General features: G+C 49.1%; 1 protein-coding gene across 1 annotated transcript; it reads left to right on the top strand.

The window, feature by feature from the left end:
- Positions 1–102: 102 nt before the first annotated feature.
- On the top strand, positions 103–17,803 carry AARS2 (alanyl-tRNA synthetase 2, mitochondrial). The gene is made up of 22 exons (XM_071576572.1): positions 103–386; positions 768–956; positions 1,596–1,741; positions 2,500–2,694; positions 3,228–3,372; positions 3,792–3,937; positions 4,237–4,345; positions 4,824–4,862; positions 5,536–5,647; positions 6,177–6,304; positions 7,396–7,546; positions 9,404–9,573; positions 10,580–10,693; positions 11,085–11,225; positions 11,869–12,006; positions 12,415–12,524; positions 13,521–13,629; positions 15,080–15,202; positions 15,550–15,660; positions 16,541–16,624; positions 16,764–16,874; positions 17,262–17,803. The coding sequence occupies exons 1-22, from the start codon at positions 162–164 to the stop codon at positions 17,424–17,426; spliced, it is 2,961 nt and encodes a 986-aa protein (XP_071432673.1). The 5' UTR covers positions 103–161; the 3' UTR covers positions 17,427–17,803.
- The last annotated feature ends 4,003 nt before the right edge of the window (positions 17,804–21,806 follow it).

Below are 21,806 nucleotides of genomic sequence, written 5' to 3'. Positions count from 1 at the left end.
CCCGGCCCACCGAGCCCGCGCGTGCGCCGCAGGAGCCATCGGGGCGGCGGGCGCGGCGCTATTCCCTCATCCCGCGCGCTCCTCTGCCTCCCGCCCCACCGGCACCGCCCCCGCACGGTCCCTTCCGGGCGCCCCTGCGCCCCGCTCCGCCCGTGGGCTCTATGGCTGCAGCCGGGCGGCTGCGGCGGCGGCTGCTGCTGGCCGTGCCGTGGTGCGTGCCCTGCAGCTCTCGCCGCGGCGTTGCCGCCTGCCCGCCGGCGGGGCAGGTCCGCGCCGCTTTCCTGCGCTTCTTCCAGGAGCGCCATGGCCACCACCGCCTGCCTTCGGCACCCGTGCGGCCCCGCGGCGACCCGCGACTCCTCTTCGTCAACGCGGGCATGAACCAGGTGCTGCCGCCGCGCCCCGCTCCCGCACGGCCCCGCCGCCCGCTCCCGGGGCCTCCGCGTCCCCAGCGGAGCACAGCCCGCCGCCAGCTGCCCCCTGGCACCGAGGTGTCCGACGTGCCCTGCGCTGACCACGCCACTGCCCTCCCGGTCGCCCCTCGTAGTGCCGTAGTGTCTCCTCTATTGTCCATATTCAAGAACCGTCTGGACACAATCCTGTGCCATGTGCTCTAGGACGACCCTGCTTAAGCAGGGAGGTTGGACCAGGTGACCCGCGGTGGTCCCTTCCAACGTGGCCCGTTCTGTGGGTGTGTGTTAGGAGCCCCAGGCATAGCCCCCCGCTCTGGGTGGCATCTGGCAGTAGCGGGTGTCTCTCATTTCCAGTTCAAGCCCATTTTCCTGGGCACGGTGCACCCTCGGAGTGAGCTGGCGCAGCACCGACGGGTGGTGAACAGCCAGAAGTGCGTGCGTGCAGGAGGAAAGCACAACGATCTGGAGGATGTGGGCAGAGATACTTACCATCACACCTTCTTCGAGATGCTGGGGAACTGGTCCTTTGGGGATTACTTTAAGGTGAGGTGATAGGAGCAAATCTTTTCCAGGGGGAAACAAGGCCTTTCTTTTGGAGCTCCGCTGTAGTGCCGTAGGGCTGTCAGCAGCTCTGGATTACTGGTACACTCTAGATTGCTTCTTGGGAGCTCTGTGGCTTGGTGCAGAGGTGGTCTGCTGATGAGTTCTATCACTAAATTTGCCCTTCAGGCTCTCAAAGCACTCAGCCTGTCAAAGCTGTGAACAACACATAGTAATGGAAATTCTCTGTGAGAGTGCCAGTGTAGACCATTTAATACAGTGAAGAGAGGTTACCAGTTCATTTTATGCTTATTACTAGAAAAGCTGAAAAGGAAACTTTTTGCTAGTGAGTACATTTTTTGCTTGGAAAAAAGTAATTCATGTAACTTTGCTGGTAGGCACATAGAAGTAAATCATGCTGTAATCCTGGAGGTCTCCCAGTAATTCAGGAATGTCAGCTTTTCACAGGCAGCTGTGAGCTCCTGACCCTCATCCTTCACTTGCAAATATGCCTTAAAATTGGAAAGGGAAACCGCAGCTGAAATTAACTTCTTTGGTGTTTGACTCCCATTCTAAAGAGCCTTCCTTCATCACTATGCATCCTAGATTACAATTCTTTGTTTATGTTCCCTACCTGCTCAGGAGGAGGCATGTAGCATGGCCTGGGAGCTCTTGACAGAGGTCTACGAGATCCCCAGAGATCGCCTGTATGTCACCTATTTTGGTGGAGACTCCACCTTGGGGCTGAGCGCAGATGAGGAGTGCAGGGATGTATGGCTTCACCTGGGGTAAGTGTGTTAGAGAAGAGGTTTTGAGCAGCAGCTGCTGGCATTTCAATCTCCACAGTTTGCCATTTGATCCTTAATTGATGTAGGGGCCAAATGTTTTGTTTAAAACTCATTTCATTCCTGGTTTGTCAGAGCCCAAGTCAGCTGGGCTCACCAGGGCACTAGACCTTTTAGCTCATTCTCAGATGGTATCACTGTGGGGACTATGGGCCTGACACTGGCTGGCCTGGATGAAGTGTGTGAAGAAGTATCTTCAATCGTATGCATTCTCCCCATCATGAGCTACAGAGAGTGTGTTCTCTGAAAGCTGGCAATTGCTGCTTCAGTGAGGGGGTGAAGCTATTGCAGAGAGCACTGCTGTGTTTTGGAAGCTTGTTCCAGGCTTTATGTGGTCTTTAAACCCAGGGCAGCCAGCTCTGTTCGTGTTCGATCTTGTCTGTTGTGGTCAGATCTTGCCTTTGCTCCAAGGAGGAAGGTGCTCCACAGTCCCAGTAGAGAGCCTGTTTCCATCAGCAGAGGCCTGGCTGTGTTTGCCAGTCATTCTGGGGAGACAATAGGATCCTGTCTGTTTTGGCCCAGCTTGTTCTTGCTAAGGAGAGTAATTTTGTGTCAACAGAAGCAGAAGATTTCTAATGTGTTTGCATATGGAGTCTGTAGTAGGAAGAAAGTATTCCTCCCAGCTTTTGCTGTGATCTAGGCTGCTCTGTGCTTTGGTTGTATTGCCTCAGCTTTTCCACCTATGTTGTTTGCCTTTCCAGGGTGCCTGCCAGTCACGTGCTTCCTTTTCCACTGAAGGACAACTTCTGGGAGATGGGGGACACAGGTCCTTGTGGTCCCTGCACAGAGATCCACTATGACCATGTGGGCGGTGGCAGAAATGCTGCAACACTGGTGAACCAGGGCAGCCCTGATGTAGTGGAGATCTGGAACTTGGTCTTCATGCAGTACAGCAGGTACCAGGCATCTTGTCTGAACTTCAGAGCCTTTCCCCCTTGTTTGATTCCAAACTCATATATGTATACTCTCAGACATTTTACCGCTTTCCAGAAGGTGGCAATACAGAAGCAAGAGGAAAGCTGGGGTGATGTTCCCGTGCGGCTATTGGTCCGCCTTGATTTATTTGCCCTGTTCTTTTTCAACCTTTGCTGTCTGTTCTACTTTACTGCTGCATTCCAGAGGTCTCTTGAGGTCTGCAGCAGCCCAGAGAAACCTACAGATGGAGAAGAAGGCCTTTGACCCTGTTAGGGCAGGCCTTTCTCCTTACATTACAGCCTATCCTGACTGATGGTCAGGATCCTGGCTGCTTGACAGTGCCAAGGCAGCTGTCTGTTAGTCCTGTCCCTGAGCTTCCTTTCGGTGGGTCTCCCACTGTATCCATCCCCTATCACTCTCCTGTTCTCTTCAATTTACCTGCTCCTTTTTTTTATTTGCCCAGAAACTGACCCTTACTTCTCTTTTGCCTTTATTTTTCCTGTCTGGTTGACAGAGAGGTGGAGGGGAATCTGCTTCCCTTGCCGGAGCACCACGTGGATACTGGAATGGGTCTGGAAAGGCTGGTGACAGTTCTGCAGAACAAACGCTCCAACTATGACACAGATCTCTTTACTCCCATCTTGGATGCCATTCACAAGGTAATGGTGCTTCTGCTCAGAGACATGGCTCAGTGGAAGGTCCTTGAATGCAGACTGCTTGCCTGGTTCAGCCTTCTCTACATGTCATATTTATGTCCAGCCAGGTTCAGAGCAACATTCTAGAAAAACTGGGGAGAATTCCAGGTTGAAAATTTGCTGGAATATTGGCATTGCTGATCCATTTTTCCTCCCAAGTTTCTTAAATTTCTCAGTGCCAGTGCATTGGCTGACCTGTATTAGGTATAGAAGTCTTGGCTTCTAATGCTGTGGAAGTATTTAATGAGTAAATCTTAGATGCATAAGGTTCAGAGGTAGTTGAGAAACATGATGTCAAGTGTGACTGGATGCCTCTTGTATTGAAACTACTACTTCTGCAGCCATTAATTTATGCTAATTTATATCCCTACCTTCTCTTGTAGGGCTGCAGGGCGCCCAGATACCAAGGTCTGGTTGGGGATGCTGATGTTGGGCGTGTGAACACGGCCTACCGTGTGGTGGCAGATCATGTGCGCACCTTGTGTGTGTGCATCACTGATGGCATCTACCCAGGCTTCTCTGGAGCGGAGTAAGGACATAAGGAAACGGCATGGGGTGGAGGGTGTTAGGTCTAGAAAGGAATATGGACAGCCAGGAGAAAGGTTCTGGTGTGCACCCAAGATAGGAAGTGCATGAGCTTTGGGAAGGCAGGAAGGTGAGAGCATGGAAAGAGTTCCAATCTGCAGAATCATCCTTGTATGGGTGTTGAGTGTGGGGAGCAGCTGGCCTGTGTTGGTGAATCAGACCAGAGAAGCTGGGGGAGCTGGATGTGGGAGCTGGGCAGGGATGCTCACATGGCTGTCTGATGAATCCTGCCCTTTTTTTCAGACTGGTGCTGCGTCGGATCCTGCGCAGGGCTGTCCGCTTTTGCTCTGAAGTCCTTCAGGCTCCACCTGGACTCCTGGCCTCCCTGGTGCCTACTGTAGTAGAAGTGCTGGTGAGTAAAACTGTTGCCTTGAGGGAAAAAGATTCAAGCTTATCACACGTCCTACTAAACTCCATGCTGCCATCCTGCACACTGTCAGGAGACAGTGTAGGATGTGAAGGAGTTCCAAGGTGTGTAGCTGATGGTGACTTCCAAGGTGTTGCATCTGGTTAAAGCCATCTGAAATTGGTCTCTATGAGTACTAACAGCATTTTCAAAGACAATGCTCTTTTCCTGTTTTGATCTTCCTATTGTGAATGGGCGTGTTTGCCTAGAGATGTTGTGCAGGGGCTAGTAGAGGCTGGTCACAGGGACACAGGCAGGAGATGGTCCATGTGTGATTCTTTCCCCGCACTGCTGACCCTGGAGCTGTGCTCTGGGGCTCCCTTCACATGCACCTGCCTGAGAAACCTCTATGTTTGTGGCACGGTCTAAGATCCCCTGAAGAAGATGCTGAGAATGTTATCACTAACTGAGGTTCACTCCACAGGGAGATGCTTATCCAGAGCTGGTGAAGAATGCAGACCAGGTGAGCAATGTGGGATCCCCTGGAGAGAAACCTCCATCTCACCATCTTTGTGAGGCACTGCTCTCAGGGGCGGAAGTCAGCCCTTCCTTGGGACTTAGCTGGAGGAGTTTGCATAGCCTCCTCCATAACCATGTTCTCAGGGGTGGACTGAAGTGTGCCGGACAGAAGAAGTATCTGTTGCAGATTTTCATGGGGGAACTCAACTAGGTCCTTACCAGGGACTTCATGTCCTGGTGTAAGGCAGCTGTTTCTTTTAAAAAGCTATGGTAGCTCTTTTGTTGAGTGCAAGTACAGCCTGTCCTAGCCTGGGTACCCTTTGTTTAAAGTGGGTTAGTGATCTAAGGCTAGTCCTGAATTGCTTCTGCTGACAGCAGCTATGACAAGTAACTTCTCTAGCTGTTCCAGATATACAATTGTAGTAGGGTCACAGACATGAATGTCTGACAGAGAACATTTTTCTACTTAAAGCCTTCCCCAGGTGTATGGCCAATATTTCTTTGACAGAAAGGCACAATGACTTTGGCAGTGTTTGATAGTGCATTGGAGATGTGTTGTGATGGATACTTGCAGAACAAAAAATCTGGTTGACTTGGTTTGAGTGGACTGAGCAGGGCTGAGCTGAGCTGGGGAACTCCGTGAAGTGTTGTGGCTAACCCTTCTGATCCTGGGGCAGATCATGGATATCATCAATGAGAACGAGGCCGCGTTTCTGTCCTCCCTCGAGCGTGGGAGGCGCATCATTGAGCGGACAGTGCAGCAGATGGAGCCCTCCACAAATTTCCCAGGTGAGTCTCCCTCTGACAAGCTGCATTTAGAAATGGTTTGCTCCAGGTCCTCACAAGTAGTGCATTTAAAACTGGTGGATGTCTACTTCCCTCACATGTCTTTTGTGACCTTCTAGCCCCAGGCAGACAAGCAGATGTTGCTTTTTTCTCCAGATTGCCCTTGTTTTCTCATACTTTGTTCTCATAACAAACTAGGCACCAGACAAGTTAGAAACATTCCTTTGCTACTTTATTGACTGATAACTAGATCCTTATAAGACACAGATGAAAGGAGCAGCACAGAACCCAACCAGTGCTGCTCTATATGTGCTGCACTGTATTTTAGCAGCAATGGGGCTGTGGAGCATCATTAATACTCAATCCCATACGAGAACCGCATGGCTTCTCTTCCCTGTTACCAGTGCAGCTGCACACAACACAGGTGAATCTAGTTACCAAGGCACACACTGGATTGGTCCCATCCAAATTTTGGGATGCCTGTGGTATCTTTGTTCACACAGAGGTCCTGTCCTCCTTTTTGTCTTAACAGCTGAAGTAGCCTGGTCTCTCTATGGGAATTTGGGATTCCCTCTCGATCTAATTGACTTGATGCTTGAAGAAAAAGGAATCAGTTTGGATTCAGCTGCCTTTAATGAACTTGCACTGGAAGATGCAAAGGTAAGAGGGAGACTCACTGTCAGAATAATTCACAACCTTTCTCTTCTGTGAGCATGGAAGTAGAATCCCTTTCACTGCTGAGGCTCTTCAGGTGCACCACACGGCCACATGCCTTCTCCCTGAAGATGTCTAAAACAGCAGTGTCATCACAGTGGCTTTGTTTGTAAGTGTGGGACTGTAAGTATTGGCTGATAATTTTCTCCAGGTTGGTAGAAGTGTTTTATGATGCTGACTGTTGCTGGAGTGAAGGTTATAAGAGAATTACATACATTAGGAGAGTCCTGTGTCAGTCATGTAGTCCATCTTCTCACACAAAGCAGAACCAGCTTAGATAGCTCAAGCAGCAAATTATTTATGAAGAGTTTACAAAATCTCCTTGGTCTCTGTAGTGCTGGAAGACTTGCACTGTTCACCCACCACCCCCACACACTCATGCATTACTTGGTTCTAGGCCTTGCTCTCATGAGCTTTAAGGGCCTGGAAGTTTCACAGCTACTCAGCAAACGGTGGCAGGGAGACTGTGTTAGCTGTTGTTTATGGCCTGGCTCAAGGCTGACACAGCATGGTATTGAGTGCTTGTGAGGATTAAATGAATGGGGTTCGTTTAGCAGTCAGCTCCATTAGCCTAGATCTAAGCAAGCTTTTTCCACAAAGGGGGAAGAAGTTGTTCCTAGACTTGTATGTATATGTATGTATGGCCAGACTTCGCGAACAAATATTTGGGAAGGGCTCTCCCCACGTGGATGTTCCCTTCCAGCCTGTGCAGTGGATTTTTTAGGTGAGGCACAGCATGCGCAGAACTGGCCCCTCCGTTTAAGTCCTAAGGGTTCATTTGCCACGGCCAAGTGAGCTTGGACAGTGACAGTGAAGTCCTCGGGACTGTCACAGCACCAGCTGACCCTGCTGAGCATCCGAGATGTGAACTGCCAGGGGACCGTCCCCACTGAGACTTGAACTCACGACCTTGGGATTTGGAGTCTGGAGTGCTCTCCATTACACCACGGGACCGTGTTCCTAGACTTAAAGCACCAGTTACTGGTTTGTGTGCCCCCCAGTATCTCCCATCTAACTGTGCCTGTGCTCTGCTGCAGCGGAAGGCTGGGGGCCCACAGGCAGAACAGCCAGAGAACACGAACACGTGCCTTGATGTGCACTCGCTGGCTCAGCTGCGGAGCAGCAACGTGCCTGCCACCGATGACTCCCCAAAGTACGCCTACACGCTTGGGCAGTATGGGCAGTACGGTAAGTGGCCAGGCCCCATCCGTAAGGCAAATTCTGCCTGAGGGCACTGGAGTCTTTCACAAGACTGCTTTTACTACTTAACCCTCATGCATGCAGAACGTGTACTTCATGGTCCAAACCTGCCCAGCTTGCTGGCGCATCTTTTCCCTGCCCCTGCACCTCATCCCAAAGTAGGTGCTTTTATAGCGATGTGACCCTAGGAAGCCCTTGGGCTGGTGACAAGGCTGTGAGCTCTGGATTGGCACCACTGGGTGGAGTGGTGAAGACTGGACTGTTGATTTCTTCGAGAGATGAGTCTCCAACAATTAGGCTCATGAGTGTGTGTGCTTGGGAGAATAAAGGATGGTTAATGCAAACAGATGCAAATAGATTAGGTAGTTGGCTGAAATTGTGCCCTTGCTATTTCCATGGCAGACCACTAGATGCCAGCGCAGACTCTTTATTATTTAGGTTAACTGAGGTTTCTGATGCTCTGGGGAAAGCATGAAGATAAACCACAGAGAGCAAGAGGTGGTACGGCTGTCATAGACAATTAGAGATAGCTGTGCACACCAACTCTCTCTCACCCAGTGTGCTGGTGGCAGCCCAAGCTAAGCAGAAAGTGAGGCAATTCAAGCTATATATATTATGGCAAGAGCACAGCAGAGATAAAAACCCAGCAGTGACATTGGCTGAAATCTCCAAGCTAGAACTGTCCCACCTCTTCAGCCTCTAAATCGTGGAATAATTCGGGTTGAAGGGGATCTCTGGAGGTCCAATTTTTTGATAAAAGGAACATCAGCTTCACAGTCAGATCAGGTTGCTCAGAACCTTGTCCATTTAAGTTTTCAGTATCTTTAAGGACAGAGATCCCACTGCCTCTTTGTTCCCTGTTCTTTATCACTCTTAGTGTGAAAATCTTTTTTCTTTACATACAGCCAGAATTTCCTGTACTCTAGATGTAGTCTCACAAATGCTAAATAGGGATATCTAACCTTTTTCTTTGACCTGCTGGCTGTGTTTGTGTTCATACAGCCGAGCAGGCAGGTAGTCTTCCTTGCTGCAAGGGCACCCTGCTGGCTTGTGTTCAGCTTGCTCCCAAGGACCCCAAGATTTCTGTCAGTCCATTTCTCTAGCCTGCTGAGATGCTGAGATGCCTTAGCATAGCAGACTAGTTCTTCCATATATCAGCCAGTCCCTGTAAATTCACTGCCATGCACAATTGGGATATGGGTACATGCCATGATGTCATGGATAGTCATTAATGAAGAGGTTAAGTGGTGCTGGCCCTAAGGTAAGCCACCAAGAAGCTCTACTAGTAACTGAATATCAGTTGAACACTGAACTAGTGAGCAATTCTCTGTGGGGCCAGCTGCCCATCCAGTTAACACACCCACCTTATGGTCCACCTATGCAGTCCATATTGCCCAAATTTGGCTTCGAGGAATCTACAGGAGAGTATGGTAGAAGCTTGCTGCATCAAGGAAGGTGACATTGCTGCTGTCCCTTGTCCACCATGTCTGTCATCTCTTCATAAAAGTCAAGCAGGTTTGCCAAGCTTATAGTGTAGCAAGATGCAGATGTGCCTGTGCCGCATTTTCTTCTACCAGGCTCATGTGGAGCCAGACTGGGTGTCCCTGCCTGTGTAGCTGCTACTCAGCAGTCCTGTCATTAGGGAAGTGAGGGGTGACTTAGTTCAAGTCAACAGATTCTTTATCCTTTCTGCCAGTAGCTGTTCCTCTCCTACCAAGGCAAAGTGCCAGCTTTTAGTATGGCCTGGGTGTTGGCAGTGTTGGCATGAGGAAGTGATCCCTCCTTTCCTGTTGCAATCTGACAGGATGTATGCACTAATTGCTGCTGTCTTCTTCCCTCTGACAGAGTTCAGCCCATGCCAGGCCACTGTCCTGATGCTGTACAGAGATCAGTCTCTCCAGAAGGAGGTTGGGGCAGGGCAACGCTGTGGTGTTATCTTGGACAGGACTAACTTCTATGCAGAGCAGGGTGGGCAAGACTCTGATCAAGGCTACATGATACGTTTAGGACAGCAGGTAAGGCCCTTTGCTGCCTAACTCAAGTCTGCCATGGGTACTGAGGCCAATCAGAATTCCCCAAGTGATGAGCTATTTTACTGTGTTAATTTGCTAGCTGCTGACTCTTGACAGTTCCCTTGCGTTTGCATCAGGGTTGGTGTGGTAAGGCAGAAGCAGCAGTAACTTCACAGAAGTGTACTTGCTGCTCTGGTTGTCTATCCCAGCCCTTTGCAATTTCATCTTGCTGGGTAAGACTGTAAAGTCTTTAGATCTCCCTTCAGTGTGCTGCATTCTTGCTAGTTGGGGCTGTACTGCTGAGAGAAGGCAATCAATGATTAGGGAGTCCATGAGCTGAGTGACTGGTCTCTGGTCAGTCCTGGACAACTGCAAGCAGTGCCCAACCTGAGATCCAGTGGAAAAATTCTTTATTCCTCACAAGAACATCAGGAAAGACCTCAATTTCTGCAGCATGTTCTTTCAGCCTTACAAGAGGGCAAGCTTTGACCTTTTCATGGAAAGTTACATGGGGTGCAGCCTATCCTCCTTCCGACATTCCAGCTCTTTATAATCACCTCTGGGCATTGATTCGGCCTTTTTAGCCTTGCAGAATGTGATAGTGCCTTGCTCAGCACTTCTCCCCAAGCTGAAGTGGGGATCCAGTTTCTGTTGCCAGCCCAGTGAGGCAGAATTAGCACCTTGGATGCCTGAGACAGGTGACTTGGCAAATGTGTCCATTTTCTTATGAACAAGCATCCTTGTTAAAAAAATTCATCAGCACTTGTGGTGTTACTGCCCCTCCACTCTAAGTTGGCAGCCTCAATATGTTGTGCAGTGAATGGGTGCAAGGAAGGTTCTAAGGCACTCTGGTTAGCTTTGTAGCAAGCCTCTCTCTGCTTTTTCTATCCAATCCCTGTCTTTTAGGGATCAGTGGGAATTGTGTTTCCTATTCCAATCATGTAGGTACTTAGCACTAGTATTTGCATTTTCCCTGTGTCCTAACTCATCTTTATGTCTCTTTTCTCAGGATGTACTCTTCCCTGTAGAGTCAGTTCATCTCTGTGGTGGCTATGTGATCCATGAGGTTACTGCTGTGGAAACCCTGCATGTTGGTGACCAAGTGCAGCTTTTTGTGGATGAGGTGATAACTCACTGCTCTTAGTCTTTTCCTTGTTATGTCCTCAGTAGCATGGGCACAGCAGATCTTTGTACCTTGTATTCTTGAGAATGTTCCTCATTGTAATGTGCAGTGGTAAGGAGACATCATAAGTGGCTCTGTAATTTTCTGTGAACCACTGGTCTGTCCAAAAGCATCTGGCCTACCTTTTGCTGGTTTACAGAGGGGGTCCCATAGGAAAAGAAGTTAGATCTTCCCTGTCACATAGTTAATCTGATAGCTGTACTACCCATTATTTTCCCCCCATCTTCTCCCATCCCTTCACATGCAGCCTTTCCCTTACCACTTTGGGTCATCCCCTGCTCCTCTGAGCTGTGGAAACCAGCATTCCATGCCAAGCTGTCTGTACTTCCAGGCTCAGCGTCTGGCCTGCATGACAAACCACACTGCTACCCACCTGCTGAACTTTGCACTCCGACACGTCCTGGGTGACAGCACAGAGCAGCGCGGGTCCCATGTGACAGCAGAGCGGCTGCGCTTCGATTTTGATACCAAGGTGACTCTGAATTTCAGTTTCCTTGTTCTCAGTAGTGCCAACATTCCAGTACTGGCCTTCTCCATGGATTTTTCTCCTCTTGCCATAATCACTCCTTTACAGACAGGTCACATTTTATCTGAGCAATGAAGCTTGGCCCTCTGGATATGACTGGGTCAACTTTGCATTGACCTGACCCTGAGCAGGGCTTGCTGAGGGGATGAATGGGGGTCAGAAATAAAAGACTTAGCAAGGCCAGTGGTCATGGGACTGACATGAAATAGTGTAAAGGGGTCTTTGAAAGGTGGTGTTTGGCTGCAACACATATCTGATGTCTGTACTGAACATCAAGGTGAGAGTATTTGGGAACTGAAAGCTGTTGGGTCAGGATGAATGCTGGCTCTGTTAACCTGTCACTCATGCCAGTATCTCTCCTGAGGCTTTGGCTGGTGCTCTTGCATCAAAAATCCTTAATCCCTCATGAGAGAAGGGGATGGGTGGGCAATGATGCTCACAATTCCTTTTTACAAATAGAGAAGATGAGATACAAGGGAAGAGTGGTGTTCCCAAGCTGAGTTGCCCAGTGGTCCTGCCTCAGTTCTCCTTCCTTCATTCTGTTCTATTCAGGAGGCTTCTCCTGAAGGTGTCTGATTTACTTCCTCAGGGCCCTGTGACTGTGGAGCAGCTGCAGCAAGTGGAGCAAGTGGTCCAGGATGTGATCCAAAGAAATGAGGTTGTGCATATGGCTGAGGTCCCACTCACGCTGGCAAGAAGAGTTCAGGGACTCCGTGTAGTGGATGAGGTATGACTGGATAGCAGCACACATCTTCATGAGTCCTCTCCTTCAGCAGGAATCATCTGGGACACAAGAGATGTTGACACAAGATGTTTCTGCAAGGGAATTGACTCCCAAAACTGAGAAAAGAAAATAGTACAGAGATGAGATCTCAGAACACTGTGTTTTAAAACATATAGGCTGGTGATGCATAGGCTTTCAGCTCATCCCTTTGGAACCAAAAGCCTGTAGTGTCACACAGCTGTTTCTTTCTCCCCATGGTGGCTGGCTGTGGGGGAGAAGCAGTGCTGCCTCTGACTGGGACTATTCTAGTATAGGAATAAAATGAGGCAGACACCTGAAGCCATGTAATTAGTCTATAAGTGCCCCAGAAGGAGCATGTTGTTAGCTGCTGATCCCTGTCTCCTCTGTCAGGGGTATCCAGATCCAGTGAGGATAGTGTCTCTGGGGGTCCCTGTGGAGAGTGTGCTGGTCCGTGACTCCGAGGCTGCAATGCAGACCTCTGTGGAGCTCTGCTGTGGGACGTAAGTGACTTTTACTTGCAGTCAGAAGGCAGCATGTTTGTGGGCACTGGTGGCTGAGGCAGAGATGTCATTACAAGCTCAACAACCTGTCCTTGTGAAACTTAGTTTCCTCACTGAAAAGATACTGTGAGGACTAAATGGGCTAGTTATGAAGCTTTGGAAGTCCTAAGGTGAGCAAAATTTAATGAAATGCAAAGCATTTTCCTTGCTTCATAGTCTGAAACAAACCTGGAAGCCACAGAGCACCAGCGGGGTGTGGGAAAAGAGTGTGTGGCCTGTCACACCAGTGCTTTGCCTTTGGGGTTGCAGGAGGGCTGGGGTCCTGGTTGGATACTCCAAGATGGTTGTGAAAACCTGAGACTGCTCTGCTTATTTTAATTCATTATCTTCTCCTTCTTCTGCTTTTAGCAGTAATGGGAGTAAGAAGAAGAGCTAACCAATCTTAGGACAGTGCTGACACAAAAAAAACCCCAAACCAAACAGGAACAAATTGGCTTTTGAGCAGACAGAGCTGAAAATGAGCAATTTTCTAACCATGAGATCATTCCTGTGGGAGTAGTGGGACAAGAAACTGCATGGGAGTAGAGATGACCAATTCTTGTGAAGTTGTCTGAAATGATTACTTGTAGTAACAGAACCTGAGACACTGTAGTTTTCATATCCTGTGTTCAACCAAGAAGGAAGGGGGAAGTTGTCAGAGCCTTGAGACTGCACAACTGTTGTGACTGGAGTCTACTGGCCAGGCTGTGAGCTGGCCTGTCAAGAGAGTAGTGGAATTGGACCAACAGATCACTTTCTACAAGGTTTAGTAGCAGCTGAGTAGAAGAGAAAAATCCCAATTGATCCCACTGCTGAAGGAAAGGAGAGGAGAACTTTGCTATTGGGATTGGGAAGGGAATGCTGGACTTCAGACTTCTCCAAAAAGAAAGCAGGTTTACTGGTTTCTATTTCCAGAGGGCAGCTAGTTTTATTTCCTGTTCTGTGCTGACTTTTTAGGCACCTTCTACAAACAGGATCTGTGGAAGATCTGGCCATCATCAGTGAGCGTCAGCTTGTTAAAGGGATTAGCCGTGTCATTGCAGTGACAGGGAGACAAGCCAAACAGGTAAGGAAGAGGGAACTGAGATTTCTGCCTTGTCAAGGCAATGCCAGAAGGACTAAACTTGGTAGATTCCTCATAGACAATTAGCTTCCTGCTGCTTTGGTTGGAGCCTCCCTGCTGTGCTTGATCTGGACTCAGGTCTGCTGATGTCCATTCGCCTCTTTTACCCCCATCCTAGTCTTCTGTCTCCTTGACCTTCATTCTTCTCCTTTTCCAAGTTAAAATCTTGACACAAAATATTAGGAAGCCTCTGGTCTATGAATCTCAGTCCCTGGGTAGACATTTAAAGCTGTGATCCTTTGTGCATTGGTTTCACCTCCTGCCTCTCACAGCTGGATTTGCACTTTATGATTACAGGGCTTTGGCCTCATTCTTACAGCCCTTTTGCTTATTCCTTTAGTCTTTTTCACACTAAGCTGTGGTTCTGGTCTGGCTGGGTCTGTTTAAAGAGTAAGCAACTTACTATTGTGTTTGTGAGATCATTCTGTCCTTTGATATCTGGAGGTGTCAGGTGCCTCACAAGCTTGTTCCCTTCCTTTAAGGCTGCAGTCAGAGGAGAGTGACTCATAGTCAGTGGAATTAGAAAGACTAAAGGCAAAGCCCACCCCTGCAAATCTGTTACTTTTTGGCTGGCTGTCCCTCATGCATCTGTGCCCCAGCAAGGCTTTCCCTTCCTGCAGAAGAACAAAAAGCTGCAGGGCACATCTGCATTCTTTGCTGGAAGTGCTGACCTGGAGATGCCCCCGAGAGGAGTTCTGTGCATGTGTTAATGAGACAAGGGAGGCCACAGGCATGAGGGAATAACTTGAAAGAAGGGTTAGCTAGGCAGAGCAGTCCTCACTACCCACAGCTTTTCTTATGTATTTTCTGTTGTTCTAGTCTTAAGTCTCAAAGGACATGGGCACAGAGATCTGGGAGGGAGGAAATGCTCCAAACTATAAGGATCATCACTGATGAAAAAAACATGTAATAGATTTTTTATTATTATTAATGGTAGCATTGTTGTTGGAGAAAGCAATGAGAAATACATCAAGATAGCTGAACTCGGGAAATACGCCTGAACAGCTGATGAGGTTTCTTTTAGTTTTAGTTTGTCTTCTGTTTCTTCGGTCAGTAGTTTCGAGATCAAGGTTTACTAATGAAAAAGTAATTCTAAGATGCAAGTGGAGCTCCCCAGTGAAATCCTGATGACTTGGTGCAAGAAAGTGAGAAAACAGAAATGTTTGACAGCTTGGTCCCCTAGATGTAACCATCTAATGTTGGTTACAAGTCGAGAGAAGAATATTCTATTTCAGAGTCATGTAGGAATAGGAATTCTTAAAACACCTGTAGGTGTCTTTCCACTGGATCCTGAGCAACACTGAAGTGTTTATGACCCTGCTGCCTCCTTTTTCTCCATCCCCACTCATTTTTTGTGTTACATTTGAAGCTTGGGTTCTTTCTACCTCTCCAGGCCCGGGAGGTAGGCCAGTGTTTGGCTATGGAAGTGGACTCCGTCTCCCTGCGAATGAAGCAGAGGATCACCTCTATTCCTGAGATGCAGAACCTCTCCAAAGAAGTGGGCCAGTTGACCAAAGTAAGGATTACATTCCTATACAGAAATATCCCAGCATGGGCTTTATACAATTGAGGCACATGATTTTTTCCCTACCAGGTTCACATGTTACCATGGTCAATAGCAAGGGCAAGTTGCTACATACTGTTGCCTCTTTGATCACAAGGATTTTTACCAGTGTCCAGGTGCCTAGGTGGCAGATGACCAGCTGAAAAGAGAAAGCAGCTTACCACAATGACTGGCTGGCCTGATCACATGGGCTGTAGGAGAGCCTGGAAAAAGGCCTGGCTCCAGCCTGACCTGCCAGAGAACTAGCAGTTTAGGTGTAGGTACAGTTTAATGTTCTTACACTGGAAATTGTCTTACAGGTAGTGGCCAACACTGCAATGCCCCAGTGGCAAAGAAAAGAACTGCAGACCATCCTCAAAGCTCTACAGCGAACGGCCAACACAGCTATCAAAAAACTGGAGCTGCAGCAGGTACTGTGGCAGCAGCACACTGACTTGCAGCCACCTGATGGCACTGTGTGGCACACACCAGTGGATCTGGTGTCTCTGTCACATTTCACAGCCACTCGGTCACTAGGGTCCCATTAGAAGGCAGAGGAAGGCAGGTACTATCACACACAGTGCAATGCAAGCCCTGTGTTGGGTTTATTTCACTGGCATTATCTGATGTTGTTGCTTAAAATGCCGGGAATGACTGGCTGGGTTTTTAGCACCTGCAGAATCCCCACATGTCTCTGCCTGTGAGGATGGAGAGCCCCATAACAGCACTTTTGGCCAACACCAACAGGAAGATAGGCACCACCTCCTGGTTTATACATGGAGAAGATGAGATGATCCTCAAGTGGGCTTAACAAGGTTGTACACTAAGACAGCAGCAGCACAGCCTTTCTCCCAGCTATGTGAATATTGCTGTGGCTATCACATGTGTTTGTGTTCTGCCATTTACATTAAAAGCCCTTTAGAAATGCTTATTGGTGACTTAAGAGATCTCAGCAAGAAACTGCTTGTTTCTTAGAAGTAGAAGCATCTTGCCACAGAAGCCTTCCTGAGGTGTGGTGGTGTTTAAGTCAAGGAGAGAGGCTGGGGACTGAATGGGGGTCACTGTCTATTGCACTTTTTCCAAGGGTTCATCTTTGCTTACTTTGAGGGAAGGAGGGCTGTATAGATCTCCAAATCGAGATTTCAGTCTGCCAGTCTTACTTTGACTTCTGCTATCATACATCTATATCCCTTCTGTTCCATAGAGCAACACTTGCATTCCCTTTATATGTATGTTGCATGCATATATCGCCATCCAGCCCATCCTGTGCAACCTGTAGCCCTTCAAAGTGCTGTGTGTTTCTCCCTCCAGGCTGAAAAGAAGGCACAAAGCCTGCTAGCAAAACATTGCAACCAACCTGTCATCATTGATACTGTCCCAGCCAATTCCCTCTCTGTGAGTAATCCACATTCCTTTCTGGCCTAGCAGTACCTCAGATGCTGCAAACAGCGAGAGGGAATTGCTGAGCACATTTTCTGCTGGATGCCAGTCTCCTTTGCTGTAACCTGACTCCTCTTCTCCCTGTCTCTCCTAGATCCTAATGAAGGTAGTGAATCAGCTGTGTGACAAGTCTCCTGGCACATCAGTCTTGCTGCTAAGCCCTCAGGCTTCCGGTGAGGTGCTCTGTGCCTGTCAGGTGTCCAAGGTAAGCAGAACCCAGGCAGACACATGGGGAACCTGCCTGCAAAGGAGGACTGGACCCACTGCTCAGCAGGTCCTGCATGAGGCTTTTCCTGGGATTCTGCCCAGTGTTGGTGGTTAATCACACGGGGCAGGACCTGAGATGACCCTACTGGGACCAGGTGTGCTTTCTGTCTTTTCTGGGCACAAGTGTCCCTGGATCCTGCAGGTCGTGCTTGCCCAAGGGCAAGACAGAGCATTAACATGTAAACTCAGCCTTTGTGGTCCTCACAGTCACGACTGCCTCAGGATAGTGAGGGCCCAGGCTGGATGAGGAGAGGATGTTAACTTTCTTTATTCCCACTTCAGAGTGCACTGCAGTCCAAATGACTTTTCTGTGTCTCTTCCCCAGAACTGCCTCCCCGCGTTCTCTGCTGCTGACTGGGCCGTGGCTGTCTGTACGCAGATGGAAGGCAAGGCAGGAGGCTCTCACGTCGTTGCTAAGGGTAGTGGAAATGCCAAAGGCATGCAGGGAGCCCTGACTACTGCACTGGAGTTCGCTCACAGTAAACTGTGATGCTTTAGTGCTAGGACAGCTGTATGCACCCAGCTGCAAGCTGTATGTACTCTTGATATCGAGCATATGTTCTGCCAATGTGAAAGGTTTAGCAGCTCCCACGCTGAACATTGCTGCAACCACTGTATTGGAGCACTTGACTTGTGACCATCCAGGATCAGCAGAGACCCTGCTCCCGATCTCACTGACAGAACGATGCTGCCTGTTCTTCAGCATGAGAATATGGGGATTGAGCCTTGGAAAGCACTAGTTGCAACAGCAGGTCCTTTTTCTCTTGCAAGCAGTGCAGTTCTTGCCACAAGACCAGCACAGAGACTCTGTGGGAACATGGGGAGATGGCACAGTGTTATGCTAAAGCCATTAAACAGTAGAGAGTGTCTGATCCCCTGATGTTTCTTGTTAACTGCACTTTTTTTTCTGTTCTGACAGAGTAGTTTGTTCTGTCCCTGCAGCCCTGAAAGTCAGCACATGTTTGTGTCTAAGGAGTCCCATCCTGCTGCAGAACTCAGGATGTCCCTCTGATTAAAAATGCTACTGTAATTTAGAAATGGGAAGAGAAATCCCACCTTGCTTGGTGTGGCTCAGGCTCGTTAGGCTATGCAATGGGTAGTGTTGAAACCAGTCCTCAGGATGGAGGGAACAAAATCTTTCCAGTCTCCACCTCTTTGTTTTGGACGAATGTTCTTATCCCTGTTTCTTCCTTGTAACAACTTCCTTGTGGTTTCTTACCAGCTCCTATCTGAAAGTCACCACTGATTCGGTGAATTGTGAGAATGGAAACTGTAACTGTGTTGGAGTATGTATGTCCCTGCAGCAGGACATGTAGTCTTGAGGTGAGCAGGTCTCTCTCATTAACTGGTCATTTTTCACAAGCAGTAGCAGACCCAGCAAATTCAATTCATAAAGACATTTCAGACTTTGTTGTTAGAGTGATGTCCAGAGCACTTGGCCAAAGCACCGTTATTTTTAGATAGAGTATTGACCTAAATAGAGATCACAAATGGTAGCTGAGGCAGAGGTGCAACAGGGTAGTGACACATGTACGTTTCACCCTGAGAGCAGCAAGAGCAGCCTGACAGGGATGAATTTCGCCAGCAGGCAGGGTTGCCTGGTACTGTGAAGGGAGGTGGAGGAGGCAGTAGCCGCCTGCTTTTGGGGAGAAGGGGAAGGGGTAGAAGTATGTGATGCTGATGAATGGATAGCAGGAAATGGCTGTCACATAGATAAGGGTTGGTGAAGAGGATGTAGAGGGGAATGGCCCAATGTCTTGGCCAAGTGACTTCCCATTTAGCTGTCTGCCTCAGTGAATAGCTGCTGTGAGCAGAGCCTCATTTCCCTTCTCTCTTCAGCAAACAGCTCATCTGGGAGTGGGGCAAGGGATGTGGATTTAAGGGGGCATCATTAGCGGACAAAGGTTTTCTTCCCTCAGTAGTTGTCCAGCTCAAAATCTCATATGGGGTCCCTAAGGCTTAATGTGGCACCTACTCAACTTTGCAAAGTGCCAGCAGCTGGTTTTGCTTTGGATAAGTGCCAGATATATATGTGAGGGTTCAGAGGCAGGAGGAAGCCCTTTAGGAGCTGATGGTGCTCCCCACTGTCCTCCCCTGCTCCCTCAAAGCACTGACAACCGCAGCAAGAGTGCAGACCTTAAGTCTTTGGTTCAGTAAATGCTGCTTTCAGCCAGGGAGCTTAAAACAGGGCTTGTGGCAAAGGGGTCTGTGAGCCAAGGTCTCCAGACATTGCCCCTGCTGCCAGTTCAGCCATCAGAGGGGCGCATGGGCCCCTTTCTTTCATCACCCTGCCAGTGGGCAGGTTACTGTTCATGCAGTAGTAGAGCAGCTTGGTGCTTTCTCAAATTTCTTTTCACTTCTGGATGCAGAGGTGCTATTGGTGCTTGTAACATGTCTCCAAGGAACCTGAGCCCTGGGGAGAGCTGGAACATCTAGGTCAGGGCTTAGGGGACCTCGTGACAAGGTTGATAAGGTGCTGGAGAGGATGCATGGAGTCCAAGGGAATTGTTCATGCCATCAGTTGAAAGCACTCAGTGCTCAACAGCTCCTGTGTTTCACTTGGCCCACAGCAGTACCAGGTGTGGGGAGGGGAAGAGGTGCTCTGTCTTACTGGGAAAGCACTTTCCCAGAGTGATTTTGTCTATTAATAGCTGCTACAGGAGATGATGTCTCCTTTCGGTATTGGAGAGTAGGTGTGTGAGGAGGAGGAAAAGAACGCTGGTTTGAGCTGCTCCTGCACGATGCTCCAAAAGCAGTGTGAGCTTGCCAGCAGCAGCCTTATGTAATTAAACCCTTTGGCTTGACTGTTAGCTTAAAAAGCACTGACCCCTCGTAGACTTTTGCCCAGCCCCTTAAGGGACAGAGATCTGGGCGCTGACCTTCAAGGTAATGCCTTTACTGATGGGGAAGTTGAGCCCTTGTCATAGTTCCTCTGGAGAGCCAAGGGCTGGTGCTACAGAGACACCACAGAGCAGTGGCTCCTGGGGCCATTGGAAGGAGCTCCTTTTCCCCTATGGGAGCTGTTAGGCTCTCAGCACTGTGTGGAGTGAGCAGTAAAGGCCTGATGCCTTGGCACTCCAGCTCTGCTTGTCCCCTCCTGTGTCCCATAGGAAAAGTGGCTTCCTACCCTCAGGGTATTTGCAGCAGCCTAGCACTCACTACACCCAGGGTTGCTGCATCTCCTGCACCACCTTCCTATAAACCTTAACAACCACCTAGTCAGTAAGCAGGGCTGCAGCCTGCTGTGAAGGTGCTGGCTGTTCTGCCTCAACCAGTGCAGTCTTGGGGAGCCCATTTTCTTTCTCCTTTGCTGCTGTTTGCTTTTATGAACATGACATTCAGTATTTCCCTTCCCCTTTCTGAGCCTGAAAGGATCAAGGAAATTGCAGCATAACCAAGTCCTGATCTTACTAGATCCTGTAAGTTCAGTAGCACTAAAACTGCTCTGTAATTGAAGGAGAAAAAGGATCTTATCCTACCAAAGAGTGGTTATGTGGAGGCATCCCTATCACCTTGAGCTGGTAAAATGGGTTGCTGCAGGAGGAATGCTGGTGTTTGTGCTGCAGCCATGTCAGGCTGCTGCTGATCCTAGGAGAGAGCATTTCCTGTTGTTCTCCTTGTGATTGCCCAGTGAATGGACTTGCATTCTGTCCTCCTTTTTCCCTGCTGCACAAGGATAAGACATTCAGATCCCATGCTGCAGCTGCAGTAGTTGCCACATTTCTGCCTGGCTTGACCTGCATGTCAGCAGCCAGTCAAGCAATGCTCAGGTGGGAGGGCTTCGGAGATTGCAACACAAGTTTGAAGTAGTTCTCTGGACAAAACAGCAGCCCATATTCCCTTGCAGCCATCAAGGATCTAAGATGCAAGCACTACCCTGGACAAACATTTGCAACTCCAAACACGTGCACACAGAAGGGACGGCAGGAAACAGGAAAGTAAAAGACAAAAGCATTTTTGCTGTGAGCAGGTGCTGTCAGGTTGGCAACACCTCAGCAAGACCAGATGGACCCCAAGGTCCCTTAAGGGCACCTGCAGTGCAAGGACTTGCCAGCCTCAACCCCAACAACAACCTGACATCAGCAAAAGGGGAGCAGAAGGTACTTGCATTGTCTGTTCTCATCCACTCTGCTCTAGGAGCTTTACTCTGTAGCCTGCACTGCAGAGCAAGAGGCTGGCATGCAGTGCCTGGGAGAAGCCCAGCTCTCTCTAGCACCCCTGCCACCTGGTCCCCAGAGCAGGCTGCTGCAGGGACTAGAAGTGCTGCACCTTGGTCTCATTTGAGTTTCATGGTCTCATGCACCATGGGACTAATTTAAGGAAGGTAGGGATTGTTGTGGTGGTAGCAGAGTCAAGCCATGCAGAGGATGCCAATTGCATACTGAGCCACAGGCTCAAAAGCTGTGGGGCTTGGTCTCTTACAGCTGGAGCAGAACATCGTCCAGAGACACTGAAAATAATGCAGCATGTCCAAGCTGAGCCCTTGCAGGAGGGAAAGCAGCTCAGGAGCAGGGAATCATAGGTGACCTTTAAAGGTCCTTCCCAACCCAAACTTCCATGATTCTGTGATTCTACATGCATAGTGATAGTGTGCACTGAGCTAGTCACATCACACATGTACACATGTGATCCAGGAACCCATACATCCACTTGTCTGTTGGTTTCTGCGTTACCCTTGCAGGCTCTCACCACCATGGTGCCCTGTGTTGTGGGCTCCCTGCTCCTGCAGCAGCCAGTACCCACACTGAGCAGCACCCACACGTGGGCAGCTGCTGCACAGCACACACAAGGCTTCGGTGGAGAACCACAGACCCAGAGAACCGGTGACAAGGTAGTACTTCCCATCCCTTGGGAGCAGCTTAGGCCACAT

The sequence above is a fragment of the Pithys albifrons genome, chromosome 2 (assembly GCF_047495875.1).
Source record: "Pithys albifrons albifrons isolate INPA30051 chromosome 2, PitAlb_v1, whole genome shotgun sequence".
NCBI classification, from domain to species: Eukaryota; Metazoa; Chordata; class Aves; order Passeriformes; family Thamnophilidae; genus Pithys; species Pithys albifrons.
Note: the sequence above shows the minus strand (reverse complement) of the source record. Positions and strands in the feature narration are given on the sequence as shown.

Bases quoted from the DNA above. Each gene is read 5' to 3' on its own strand.
- AARS2 (XM_071576572.1), top strand. From the start codon at position 162: ATGGCTGCAGCCGGGCGGCTGCGGCGGCGGCTGCTGCTGGCCGTGCCG. The intron at 7,547-9,403 runs GTAAGTGGCCAG...TCCCTCTGACAG, and splicing joins TGGGCAGTATGGGCAGTACG to AGTTCAGCCCATGCCAGGCC. The intron at 11,226-11,868 runs GTGACTCTGAAT...TTACTTCCTCAG, and splicing joins GCTTCGATTTTGATACCAAG to GGCCCTGTGACTGTGGAGCA.